At 37.3% G+C, this 13,957-nt stretch overlaps 2 protein-coding genes across 3 annotated transcripts in view; one reads left to right on the top strand and one right to left on the bottom strand.

The window, feature by feature from the left end:
• The window catches only part of LOC144251637 (regulatory-associated protein of mTOR-like), a 34,746-nt gene extending 29,815 nt beyond the window's left edge, over positions 1 to 4,931 (top strand). The window contains exon 3 of the mRNA XM_077794454.1: positions 4,782 to 4,931. Coding sequence (XP_077650580.1) covers positions 4,782 to 4,848 — 67 coding nt within the window. The 3' untranslated portion in view covers positions 4,849 to 4,931. The remainder of the gene's footprint in view (positions 1 to 4,781) is intronic.
• The window catches only part of LOC144251636 (transport and Golgi organization protein 1 homolog), a 72,573-nt gene that overhangs the window by 26,781 nt on the left and 31,835 nt on the right, over positions 1 to 13,957 (bottom strand). For both annotated transcript variants that reach the window (XM_077794452.1, XM_077794453.1), the window contains 4 exons: positions 10,991 to 11,077; positions 6,391 to 9,160; positions 4,608 to 4,811; positions 2,318 to 2,463 (listed from right to left, as the gene is read on the bottom strand). In XM_077794452.1, coding sequence (XP_077650578.1) covers positions 2,318 to 2,463; positions 4,608 to 4,811; positions 6,391 to 9,160; positions 10,991 to 11,077 — 3,207 coding nt within the window. The remainder of the gene's footprint in view (positions 1 to 2,317; positions 2,464 to 4,607; positions 4,812 to 6,390; positions 9,161 to 10,990; positions 11,078 to 13,957) is intronic.

Genomic DNA, 13,957 nt, shown 5'->3' with positions numbered 1-13,957 from the left:
AAATACTAAAAATAATTTTTAAATTAAGATATAACTTCAAATATTTAAAGGATTTCTATGTAGAAAAGAATTCAATTTTATAGAGGAAATCATGTGGAGGAAAATTTGGAGTCAATACAAGGATGAACTAGACAACAGAAGAACATATAGCCTTGTAAGAGAGTGACTCATGCTAGGAAATACTGGTGTACAGCCTCATAACTACTCGTCAGGGCCACAGTAAAGAAAATTACAGCAATGAGTGAGAAACTAGACTAGCAGCCTTCCAAGGTTTCTTATAATACTAAGATTCCGTTGATCAATGAATCTGATTGGTGCACATCTCCCAAACACATCAGAGCTTATTACTCTCCAGTCCTATCAGATATCATACTACTTGTTTAAGATTTTACATTGACTTGTTCATAATTTTTGCATATATTTGTTAAGTCCTTTTCTTAAGGCTTTCAAAAATCACAATCATGCCTTACACCTGTTAAGACTCTTTTAGTCCTCGCACAATGTCCTGTACATACTGGGCCATCAAAATGCCTTTTTGAAATCTCCTTTCAAATCAGTCTCCTAACATTGTGCCTCTTCTTTGCCACTCACGTCTATGTCTTACCTATCACCGTACAATCACTGACCATACCTGTACCACATTCGTGTCCCCTGACCTAGACCTAGAGGAGGGCTCTGTGCATACCTAAAAATATGAATAAAGAAATCCTTCCCATATCGTGAGGCTGTTAACTTTCCAAATGATGCTGATTCATTCTGATAATCAAATTATGACTGTGGAAGACTGCTTTAATCACTGGAAATATCATTATTCTAACTGCCTGGCTTGTACATACCCCTTACCCAGGTGGCTGCCACCATCATGAACAAACATGGAGCCAACTGAAAAATGATTTGTTTCTCCTCACCACATCTTTTCCACCCTGGTGGTCTTTCCTCCCCAGGTATTCATTGTCTTTATACCACCTTCTGACTGCCTACATGAGAATTAGGGGGTGTGTGGGGGTAAAACCCTTCAAAGTGCCAGACACCTCACCAGACATTTTACCTTGTCAAATCATTTAATTCTTATGATTGGAGTAAGCATTATCTACATTTTTCAGATGAGGAGAACTTTTTTCAAAAGTTTAGTTATTTGCCCAAACTTCTAAATGATAACCTTGGGATTTGAAATCAGATCTACCTGGCTTCAAAATCTATACATTTTACAAGGAAAACAACAACATCATATTTATTACACAAGCCTTGAAATAACACAACCTACAGGAAACAACTTCAGTTGAGGAGGATTACTGTCACAATGGCCCTCCAACCTCTAAAAGCTTTCTCATTCCTATAATTCCTATAATTAAATTCTCCAACCTCTAAAAGCTTTCTCATTCCTATAATTCCTATAATTAAATTCTCCAACCTCTAAAAGCTTTCTCATTCCTATAATTAAATTCTAAAAGTCCAATATCAACAAATACCAATGGGGGGGAGGTAAGTCCTAAAATGCTTAGATAAGCTTCTAGACAGATTAAATGTCTTGTTTGGATCATGATTTTCTTTAGAAAGATCAGCCTTAAGTGACTCTTTCTAAGAAACAGATCTAACCTAATTCCTTTCATTCTTAAAACTTTCTAAGGATCCCCACTATTAATGGTCTAATGCTACTTTGGCTCATGACTTCCTTTAAGATTTGCTGGCCTCTCCAACAGGCCCATCCCCCTCCAACTTCACACTTTACAACACCAACTATTCACATTCTCCTGCCCTCCGAGAATATCCTTTTCTTCATGTTTCCATTTCTCTGAACACATTTCTTCTGACTGCCAGCTTCCCCCACCGTCCTCCACCCCAGCCTGTCTAATCAACAACAAACCACATGTCAGACTCCTGTTTGCCCTTTGCCTGTGCTTCAAACACATCTCAACTACTTTCTGACCTTATTGATCACCCTTCCAACCATAATAAATGCATTTATGGACAATAATGTTCTACCATCAAATAAATACCTCTCTTTCTGCCATTATCTTAGTGTGTTTCAAGTGAATGCTGTTATCTCCCTGCCAGAATGAAAGGTTCTGAGGGGAAGAACCAAGTTTTTACAGGTGTGCAAATGTCCAGCCTTGGTAGACAGCAAATCTTCCTCATGTGCTAAACCAAGTAGCCATTAAAGCCACACCCCTATGGCTTTTGTTCCAGGAGCTATCTACTCAAAGGGTCAGGAGTCATTTTCATAAAGACATTTTAAGTTCTTCACTTCATGACCAGAAGCCACTTAAAAACTAATAAATAATCAACATTCTAATTGAAGAAACTATGTCAAACTTACCATCTTAGACAAATAAAGCAAGAATGAATGTAACAAGAAAAGTATGCTGTCCAAAAGGGTGGCATCTTCTGGCTCTTCCACATTTATCTCTAGTTGGTTTTCTGTATCAGCAGCATCAACAGGAGTACCTTCTGTTATAAGTAGCTCTAAAATTGAAAGGGGAAATGGCTATTTTATTTTATGCTATAGAATAAGAATTGTCTCTCTTCAGTTTCAATATTCATTGAGTATTTCACTAAATATATGAGTCACAGTGCCTGGAATATGTGGCTCTCCTAAAGACAATTAACACAGAGAAGAAAACTTCAAAATCCTAATTAGAGCTGTCAGACCCTTCAATTATAAAATGAACAATCTCCAGTCTACTCTCCACTACTTCCATGGCCATACAACTGCTACCAGAACAATGTTTACTCAAGGAAAATTTTTAAACCAGAGATATATAGACAGGGTCACATTCAAAAAACATGGATTTAGTGCTGGTGAAACTTGTGTTTAAAATTTTAGGAAAGCTGAAAGAGAGGGAATCTTGGTTTGCAGATTTGCAGGTGGAATGAGCCAAGGCTTAACACAGTATCTGGCACCTGGCAGAGATACTCAACAATTATTTATTGAATGGACAGATGACAGCTATTTAAAAAGAACACAGTAATACCAAGAGAGACTAAAGGGAATTGGGTACAGACCTGCATTGAGGCTCTGTGAATGAGGTAGAATTCCAGTTAGACCTGAGAGCTTGTAGGGGTGGAATTTCAGTATGAGTTACATGAGCCTGGGGTATGTTTGGTAAAACAGCAGGAGTCCAACATGCAGTTATTAAGAAGTTGGACCAGTTGCCTCTAAGGTCTTTCTCAACCCTGAGATTCTATTCACTACTATATTTTTAAGCTTTTGCCTAATTCTTATTTAGTTTTTGATGGACCTTTATTTTATTTATTTGTATGCAGTGCTGAGAATCAAACCCAGTGCCTCATATGTTAGACAAGCGCTCTACCACTGAGCTACAACCCCAGACCCTCCATTCACTATTGGTCTATGAACTTGACTGCTGGTGAAGTCTGCCCCATTGGCTCAGCATCTCAGCACCTGAGACACATTAAATGACATTTGGGAAGATTTTACCTATTAAAGGTCATTGACATCATTTTGTGGTGGAACCTAAAAGGCCAGGGAAATAATTCATTCTTAATTTTGTAAGCCAAGTTATCCCTAATCTTGAAAGTTTTGGAGCATGAAAATAACAAATCTTAATGGTGCATGATTCATTTTCAGAACCTTATGGAGTTAAAGACAGTTCAGAAGTCAGTAGTGTTCATATATGGATGCAATGTCTTCTGGAAAATGGGAGAACTGATATGTTATTCCTTCTCACATTAACTGAATCCCCCCCCTACTATGAGTTCTCCTACACTCTGTGTGTGCAAATGGTGGGGGGGTTCAGATCAGTGCTGCCAAGCCCTGCACTGGTGCAGGATAATGCTTATAGCTATGCTTACAGACCAGAACCTTTAAAAACACAAAATACAGTAATTACGGCTTCATAGCACCATACTGGATGGATAAAATAAAACAATTAGTCATCATCTAATTTACTGATAAAATGAGAGTGAGCAACACAAAAGTAGAATTCTGTTGATGCCATTATTGGGGATTTTTTTTGAAAAATTGTTTCTCATCTCCCACTGGATACTGTGCACTATGATGAAGTATTCATAAGTGTAAATCTAAAATGGATTGCAGTTCTGTACTGTTTCCTGTAAGTATATAGTATAAAGATCTGGACCATTGACTGCATTTGAAAAAGTTTAATTACCATGTCCAGGAAGCAAGTCAAAACAGGACTTGAGCTATATAATATTCCATTTAGAAGAAAAGAGAAAAAACACAGAATTTATGAGACTATGAACAGTGATTATTCAAGCTAACTTGTACCAGGCCAGACTTTCCTGGAAGGCCTGCTAAACACAGATTGTGGGTCGCACCCCCAGAGTTTCTGGTGCTGTTGGTCTGGTTGAAAACTACAGTTTTAGAGCATAAGGCCTTTGAAGAATAATATTTTAGTTGTAAATGGTTTACACAAGCTAGTCAGTGAGTTACAGTCTCTGGCCTATTTTTGATTTCTGTTCATCTTTATTCTTGCTTTTCTCTCACTTAAGAGATTTTTTTTTTTTGAACTCACATGTACCTATATCACGCTCTGCTCTATTTCGTACCTTTGGCAACAAATGTCCTTGAAAGCCTTCATTATGATAATGCCTCTGCTTTGTAGAGAAAAATTGGCAAGCTTTACCTGGGTCTACTTTCTCAGTATTTGGGATCTTAGACACTTCTGAAACACCCATGTCCTCAGTCACAGGTTGACTCAAGTGGCTGGGCTCTTCAGGATGGTTCATATTAAAATGATGACTCAGGAGGGGAGGCTCTTCATGAAGATTTCTATTAAGACGATTTGTGTTCTCTTTAGGAAAATCATCTTCATGGGGTGTCTGCATCTCTACAAGGGAGAAGAATGCATTGAGCCAGATGGATGACACTATCTACCCCCACTTAAGCCCAATGATCAGCACTCCCCCTCAGCACACAGCTCCAGATACCTCAACACTGCCCTCCATGTCCTGGCATGCGCCCATGAGAACAACTGGGCAAGGATACGGGAGGGTTAATTGTTTTCATCCCATTTAAAGGATGACTGAACTATACAGTCAAATTTATAAAGAAGCCTTTAATCCAAAGTATTTCATAAACAAATACATTTATGATAGAGGCTTCAATAACTTACCTTCCCTTGGCAAACCAACATACACCCACATGAATAAATGTGGAGAAGAGAATTCTGGTCCAGAACAAAAGTGTGAAATGTCTATTCTGCTCAGAAATAACAGGAACTCTTTCATCTACAAGTGTGCTGGTCTCAACGAACCAGTATAGAGAAGGGAATTCCATAAGTCTAGCTTGCTTAATGTGCCTTTCAAATATGTTCAAAGTGACCTAGGAGCCAAATGGTGAACCTATCTCCTTCCTGAGCTCAGGACATAGACCAATAGGATCCAGAGCAAAGATTATCTCTTTACAGCTTCATATTCTACCCTGAACATTCACTTGCACTTTGCATTCTTATCCAAAATATATCTGCTTTGATTAAATGTACAACTGTTTTCTTCCCCCAATTATCAGGTAAAATTAGCACTCTTGGGAAGTAAATTTCCCAATGGCTTTATGTCCTTCTGGAATTCTTATCATATACTCTCAGTTGAAATATTTCATTTTGAAAAACAATGGATAGAGATGATCAAATATGAAACCAGGAAACAAAGCTTTTATCAGGATATTGGCTCATTGTCAGTTTGACAAATATTTAATTGAAAGGCTTCTATGTGTCAAGCACTACATTACAAGGCTTGTCATCCTGGTTCCATCCTTGATTAATATGAATGTAAGGACCTTAGAACCCAGTGGAGTAAAACCAGAATAAGTGACCTCTCCCCCAAGAGACTGGAAATAGCATGGTATCCACAAAAGATAAATGCTGGGGAGGGGAATTCAGGCAAGCTATCCATTAAAAGTTATTCTAGGGCTAGGGTTGAGTGGTAGAGCACTTGCCTAGTACAGGTAAGGCACTGGGTTCGATCCTCAGCACCACATAAAAAGAGATTAAATACTAAAAAAAAAAGGTTATGCTAGTCACTCCACACGCACATGATCTAGTACAGGTATTTTATGATTAAGAAATTATGTTTAATAAAGCCCTTTTATAATTTTAACATAAAATGTGTACTGTTAACAGGTCTACTTTTGTGCATTAGTTTCTCATTTAATCTTTCTCTTTAGCTTTTTATAAAATTTCTTATTGAACATGCTAACCAATCCCAACTGTCCTAAAGGAAAAAAAAGAATAAGCAATATCCTTTGATGCTGTAGCCCAAAAGAATGAATAAAGGAACATATGGGGCTCCTGAGTCAGCCTTCTTTCTCCTTTAGGCACATGGAAACTGAACAGAACTTTACAATAATACACGAAAACATCTGGAAGAACAACTCCTTTTCTCCAGCCCAAGCCGCAGGCAGGTATTTACCTTCAGCTTTAGCCCAGATTTCCTCTAGAGGCGGCGCTGTTATCAAAGGAGCAGTCTCCTCCACTGTGGAGTGCTTGTACCTCACAAAATAGATCAAGTCTTGGATATCATTAAGCACTGCAGCCTCTTCAAATATGTTACTTTGTTTTATTTCTGTGTCTGTATTATCATTCACACGATTATCAAGCATTTGCTCTGCTACGCTCAAAATGTGTGACTCAGAGGCACGGAAGACCTTATCTAGAACTTTTTCCACATTATAGGGCAGGCTCTCCTGCTGTGCTGACTTCAGCTTTAAAGACATTTCTTGCAACATGGCTTCCAGTTCTTGGACATCAAAGTACTTCAGGAAGCGTTGCAAGGACTTTTGTTCTATAAAGAAGCCGCGGATTATGGGCAAGTCTTCCTCCTGATCGCTAAGCTCTGGCTTTAGGGCTATATGTGGACTCTGTGGGAATATATCATCTTCAAGGTCTGCAGAAGCAGGACCCTGGCTTTTTGCGTCTGTGATATGCCCTATGTCCTCAAGGTCCTCTTTTGAGATTTCTTTTCCAGTAGCGTTTTGTGTAGACCCTAAAGTGTTCAGATGTTCCTTATGGTTGTCTTTTTCAAGATCGTCAGAATCTTTATCCTGAAATACTTCACTTATCCCTGAAGTCTGAGTGTTTTCCTCGTCACTTCTGTCAAAGAGTCCCTGGGCTTCCTCATCTGCCAGAGGACTTTCCTCCTTTCCCATTTCCATATCACCTCGTTCCTTGTCCATCATGTCTACCCTTTTGGCTGTGGTTTCTGTTTTCTTAAAAATCTCCCAAATTATACTCATTTTTTGTTTGTTTTCTTTGGTTTCTAGATCAGGATTGATAGTCTCTAAAATTGCTTTCTCAAGAACTTGATGGTTAACATTCTGAATCCCAGAATGTTTTTCTTTTGACTGTTTTGCACTTACAGCATTTTCATCCTCTAGTAGTTCTTCAGGGGGATAATAATCCTCCTCTACTGCTGCTGGCCTTTTGGTATGGTGACCCAGTACTTCTACCTCGTCAGTTTGCTCTGTTTTTTTTATTTCCTGAGTCCCCTGTGTTGCCTTATGCTGAATCAATTCTTCAGCCGAGGACTGCTCTTTACCCTCATCCTTGGAAAGCCCTATCTTCTCATTTACTTGACTAACTGTAACAATCACATCTCTTTCTTGTTGCCAAGATAGATTTTTTCCAGGACTGGGGACCTCTTCTTCCAGTTCTCTTAACAAACCGATTCCATCTGGAGAGGAGAATCTAGATTGATTTTCAGTTTTCAGAACTAGTCCCTCTTTAATTTCCAGAGGTTGATGCTCCACTGAGTCTATGTGCAGGGTTGATGTATTTACTGAACGTGGATTGTCCATTCCATCTTTGGATGCATCATTTTGATTATCTCCCAGGAATGTTGTAATACCCAAGGATTCTGGTGGTTTACTCTGTTCTTGGGTCGTCAGAATCTCAAAGCTATCTTCCAAAATCTTCTCTCCAGGTGAAGAGAGTTCTTCATTCACTTCTTTTGAGTCTTTTGAGGTATGGATAACTGCTTCTTTGTTTTCAAAGATTGATTTTAATGTGTACTTGCTCTTTTCAACAGCTGGTAATGAGCTGAGCTTATTGCTTTGAGGAGAAGTATATGCAATCATCCCTTCTACCTTCTCATCCTCTAATTCTGAAACATCTTGCATCAGGTGCTTCTTAGGCTCCTGAACATCTGTTTCTTTTCCTCTAATATGAAGTTCGATGTCCACTTTTGGCTCTTCATCATTATCTGTCTTAGAAGTTTCCACAAAAATACCATATTCTGCACTTTCGGGATAAATATAATCTGTTGCTGCTTGTGGTTTCTTCTGTTTTTTATCTGGGACTAAAGCTTCCTCATCTTCTTTTTCTTCTTCTGAATAAGAATTCTCCAAATCCATCATATCTGTTTTCTTATCACCACCTGTGCCAATAAATAAAGTATCCTCCAAGGTTGTCAGTATATTTTTATCATCATCTTTGATGCCCGGGGGCAGAGTTACCTCAACCTTATTTTCTTCATTTGAATTCTGCTCTTTACCTATTGAATCTTTCTCCACTCCAAACTCCACTGTGAATTTCATGTCTTCTTCATTTATAAAGGTTAGTAATGGGAGCTCCCCAAAGCTTTCCTCAGTCTCCTCTTCTTCCTTATCAAATGCAGAATAATCAGCATCCAATTCCTTGTCATCAAAATCATCTTCTAATGAAGTCACCAGTCTGGGCATCTCATCATCAGACACAAGTGCATCAGCAGTAGAGCCAAATTTGGTTTTCAAGTCTAATGTCATTTCTTTTTTCAAAAGTTTATAAGCATCAGTCTTCTGTTCGTTTGAGACCTGAGAAATGTTGCTGGTTTTGTTTTTTTCACTTTCTGGCACTTTCAATTTATCTGGTAGTATTTCTTCAAAAAGCTCAAATGAGGTTTGTTCACGCTGAGCATTATCTGTTTGACTATCTGCATGAGGATGGTTCTTCGGAGCCAAAAATTGTTCCTCCAGATCCAAAGTGTTTTCTGAGAATGCACTTTCAATTTGTTGTGAGTTCGCTTCTACTGGTTTAGGTTCAGGTTCAACATCCTGGGAGACTTCAGGAAATTGTTCCACTTTTTCTATAGCTTTCTCAGAATCTTCATTTGCAGAATCATACAATTCCAAAAATCCTAGAAGTTCTTTTACGTTATAATTATCAAAATCATCTATTCCAACATCAAAACACACAAAATCTGTCTCCTGTAAGGAAAAGAAAACCATTAGTGTGTCAATAACAAAGTGTCACAAAAGCAAACTCATCCACGCTCCCAAATTCAGGATTGGTTCTAAAGAATCTTTGGGGTCAACCAGATTACCTTTCACCAACCCCCATTGGCTAACTCCATCTATGGCTGAGTAAATCTGTCTTTTTCTAGACTACAGTGTTAGAAAGTCTAGTCTTTCTTTCTTTCTTTCTTTTTTTAACATGGGTCATATTCTTTAAAAAGCATAATGAGTAAAAATGGTGACAACTTGGTCTCCAACTGCCTGACTCTTGGGTCTCTCTCAATTTGCTCTGAACGTAAGTAGGGAAAGGCAAGGTATCACTTATAGGATCCTCCAGCTCTTAATATCTACACCTATGTTTCAGAAATTTAACTCTTAATCATTTGCTCAGGAGAAGCTGGAAGATCCTGCAGCATTGAGAAAGATGAATCAGTTTTAAAGTATCTTACTGAGATACAAGTACATTTGATGGAATGAAGAATGATATTAAGGAGGCTCCTCACATTATTATTACCACAAGAACAAACTGAAAATAAGATTCAACAAGGTATACACCTTTCTCTTCATCAGGGTTTCACAGTCACTAAGATCTCTCTCAGGACTATCTATATATTTATCTAGTCTTCCTTCTTGCCACTAGTAAGCAAATTGATATAAAAGGAGCCATAGTATGAATGGATTTTTTTTTTTAAATTTCCATCTCCTAATTAAATCTTCATAATATTCTGCAGGGGTTCCGGGGGTGGGGGAGGCAGTTCAATGTAGTAGGGATGAGTGATTTCCTCTCCTCATCACATGCATTTCTAAGCCATGAGGGATGCATGTAATGGGAAATATAATGAGAAGGCAGAGTTCAAAACAAATGAGTTCTCTGTAATCAGTGAACTGCTGTCACAGCTTAAATCCCAAGAACTCTCTTTACCAACAATGAAGTCCAACAAGCAACAGAAGTGATTTTATGACCCCTGAGATTATGAAGAAATTTTAGGAACAGCAACAACAAACAGGATGACTTTATCCATTCAGCCCATCTAATCTAAGAACTGTCCTAGCCTAGCAGCTTGCATATTCTACAAAGAGCTGTCCAAAGATGTTTCAGTGTTGGTGGGCATCAATTACTATACAATTTAAAACTCTAGAAAATAATCAGCTGAAGTGAGAATTCTAGAACAGGAAATCCTTTCAGTCACAAAATCAATTTAAGTCAGAGCACCATACAGGAATGTTGTATAAAGGAAGCAGTTGGGGCCTTAAAAGATCTGAGACTGAACATCACCTGAAACGCTCAGGTCCCCTTTTCCACATCTATAACATGACTATGAACCCATATATGACTAAGAATAAGAAAACCTTTGTAAGTACATATTTCTAGCCTAGTATAAAAGTTAGAGTTTATTAATTTAACCTAAATATACTTAAAATGTCTAATAACTGTCCAATGAGTTTTGCCTGTAAAATGAAATTATTTACCCCTTAAATTTAATAGCCAAGGGCAAATATATTAAATCATTTATTTTTCACATATAAAACAGAAGAGAAAAGCCCTATAGTTGAGTAAACAGCCTTCTACAAGAATATCTGTTTCAATATATTAGACAACTCTCAGATTATAATATAATCACCCTTGAATGCCTTTCAAACTTTTTTTTACAGGTAGTCTGATTTCAAATGAAAATCTGATACACAAATGTTAGATTGCCCCCCAAACACATTATAAAACTTTCAGAAGCAGTTAACTGAATATAACTGATGGATTTATAAGCCAGTTTACAATTGAGAACAAAAAAGAAATCCATAACTTACATCTGTTGGAATTTGTAGCTCTTCTTTAGTATATTCACGAACTACCTTGATGAAATCTTTTGGAAAGAATCCAAAAATACGGCCAACCTATAGTGCAAAAGAGACAAATATCAAATAAATTCTGTACAAGGAATATAAATAAGAGATTTATCAGAAGTCGCAGGAAATATACACATAAGAGATAGGTATATGGTATAACCAAGAAAGAAAGTTGCTATAAAAATTACACTGAGATTATTATTCCAAATAAAAATGAAGTACGGAACAGTTAAAACATTTCCAACCACTGAAGTTTTCTTTTTTACATTTAGCTTAATTCTCAACACAGAACATATAAAGTTAAGACTTCTGAAGTAAATAAAAGATCTGCATAGGAGATTATTGTATATTATATGGTTAAAACTATGTAAATCAAAGCTGGTTATAAATGCAATTCCAAATACCCTCTAGCAAGAATTTACCTGTACATTTTGTAGCATTGCTCATAAACCAATATTTATGTCTTTCTTAACCAATACACAACAGTCATAAAAATTAATAAGTAAAAACAATACAAAATCTCTAAAATGTATTACCACTATAGCAAATGTATTGATTTATAGTATATGCTTTCCTAGCTTTTTCCAAATCTACTTTTACAAGTACTTGGGGAGAAAATAAAATTACAATATAATGCATATGAAACCACATATCAAGATTCAGTTTCACCCAAAATAAATCCTCTGCAGAAAAGAACCCCATTTATTTTCAGCACCAACAGCTAAATTATATGAAGTTTCATAAAGTGTACAAAAGGTATATAAAGTTCCGCTTGAGAAAGACACTCTTATTACTAACTACTGACTAAAAGGAACAGAAAATTCTTGCCAATAATTAAAGGAAACTGATAGGCAAATCAAATGCCCAAAAAAGAAAATTTAAAAAGACATCTTATCACTACCTCTAAAATATCCCCATTCATGAATGTTCTTGTTACATCTAGAAACCATCTGAGAGCCAGAATTAGTGGTAGAATACTGCCATGAAGATTAGATAAGACGGAGCAATTAAAAGCTTCATCACTGCAGATAAAGTCTGAGACTCTAGAAAACCAACAACATTGCAGAATGAAAACTAAAAAGTCGAAAGGAGAATCATTTTGAAAACTAAAGAGTTTTTAATTTCTTAAGTATAACACTCATGACATGAGAGGAGAGTCTGAGGGGAAATACACCTTTCCCTTGTGATGAAAATTCTATTAAGGTTAAATTTGGAAAAGGGAAAGAAACCAGAGATGTATGGAGAAAGGAAACACATTTATCTCTTCTTAATCTGTGTCAGTTGAGACCATAGATTATATAAAGCTCCATAATTACACACTGGGTGGTATCCCATTTCTTGTGATATGAAAAAAAAAATGATGCAGAATCATGGAGGCTCATGACTGGAAATAATTTTTGTATCTAATTTTGCTTCCATACATCATCCCTGCCAAGGTGCTGTTGATATGATTTGTGGGTGGGGAGCAAAGAACTGCCACAAGAGAACAAATTCTGCATAAGCTACTATCAGAACAAATGCACTTAAGTGCCACTGCCCTGAAAGGAAATATTCAAAAGGAAGATGGATTAGACAGGAGTCCTTTCCTAACTGAGTTTTTCACTTTATAGGGAGCCAAGATAAAACACAACCTGACTGAAGGCAAAGAAGACAAATGAATGCCACAGGAGCAATGCAAACAAAGTGCCACCCAAACACTCATCAGTCCGCAAAGATCCTTTCTGGTCAGGTGCTGAAAGCAGGGCTCCTCAGGAAGACAGGATGAGTGCTGCCACCCAGAATGACAAGAGTCCTAGGGATGAATATAGTTAACAGGCTACAATGTGACAGGAGAAAATGTAAATCAAGCCCATTTATCCAAAAGCTCAAAGAAGGGGAGAAAGGCGACTACTATATGAAAAATGCCACTTAGGTACATGGAAAAACAGTTCCAAGTTTAAAGGTTACCAATCCTATTTGGTATACTTGAAAGAAACAACAGATGGTTCTTTATATGGAGTACTGCAACTGGGACTCTGTCTAAATATAAAGTTTGTACCTAGAGGCACCATGTTTCAAGATCATTCCCTAAGAATCAGAAATGGCAGCAAAATGAAACTAGTTTTCCCATAGGGATACTCTTATTATCTGCTGTGTGGTGTTTTATTTAGGGTGAGAACTTTCAAGGATGCAACCCGGAATGTCTCTAAACTGGAACATTCCTACAGTCATCAAAGACCCTTGCTACTATTTTAAGTAAACAATCCATATATCACATTTTTTAAACGAAAAGGACAATACTCATAAGCCTCTCAATGAGGTCACTCCTAGTGAATCTCCCCATTTAAAATATCAAAGCATGATATAAACAATGTCATGTCTTTCATCAGAAGATCCATACAACTGGCTGGAAGTAGAACCCCTGGGGGAACCTTCAGGCATAGAATATAGGAAAAGCAGGAAATGGATGACCCAGAAGTTGCAAAAAAGAAAAAAAAGGGGAAAAAAAGCACATAATGAACATAATATTCTGCTTTTTTAGAGTAAAAACAGCACAAATGATTAGGTAAAATACACAAAAAATCAACTTTAAATATGCATGCCTGAGTTACTATCTCAGACTTAATTTACAGGATTAACTCTAATGTCCATGAATCCTTCCCTTTCGAAGCAGCAAAGCTAAGAATTGTCAGGTTTTCACCATGACAACCTTTATGATGTGTAGAGCCTTCTGGAACTTGATGTGAGGGGTAGCAACCACAACCAGTTCAGTTCTGTTTCAGAAAGTCTCCTGACTTTCTATACTGTGCCAGGCCTAAGGCGTGTTAGGAGCACAGGGCCTGGCAAAGAGGTCAGGTTAACTCTACAAAGACCCCAAGAAATCAGTCATTTAAATCTACACTGCTAAAAAACCCATCAAAAGTAAGAATATAACACCTGTCAAACTTT

The sequence above is a fragment of the Urocitellus parryii genome, unplaced genomic scaffold (genome assembly GCF_045843805.1).
Source record: "Urocitellus parryii isolate mUroPar1 unplaced genomic scaffold, mUroPar1.hap1 Scaffold_140, whole genome shotgun sequence".
NCBI lineage: Eukaryota > Metazoa > Chordata > Mammalia > Rodentia > Sciuridae > Urocitellus > Urocitellus parryii.
Note: the sequence above shows the minus strand (reverse complement) of the source record. Positions and strands in the feature narration are given on the sequence as shown.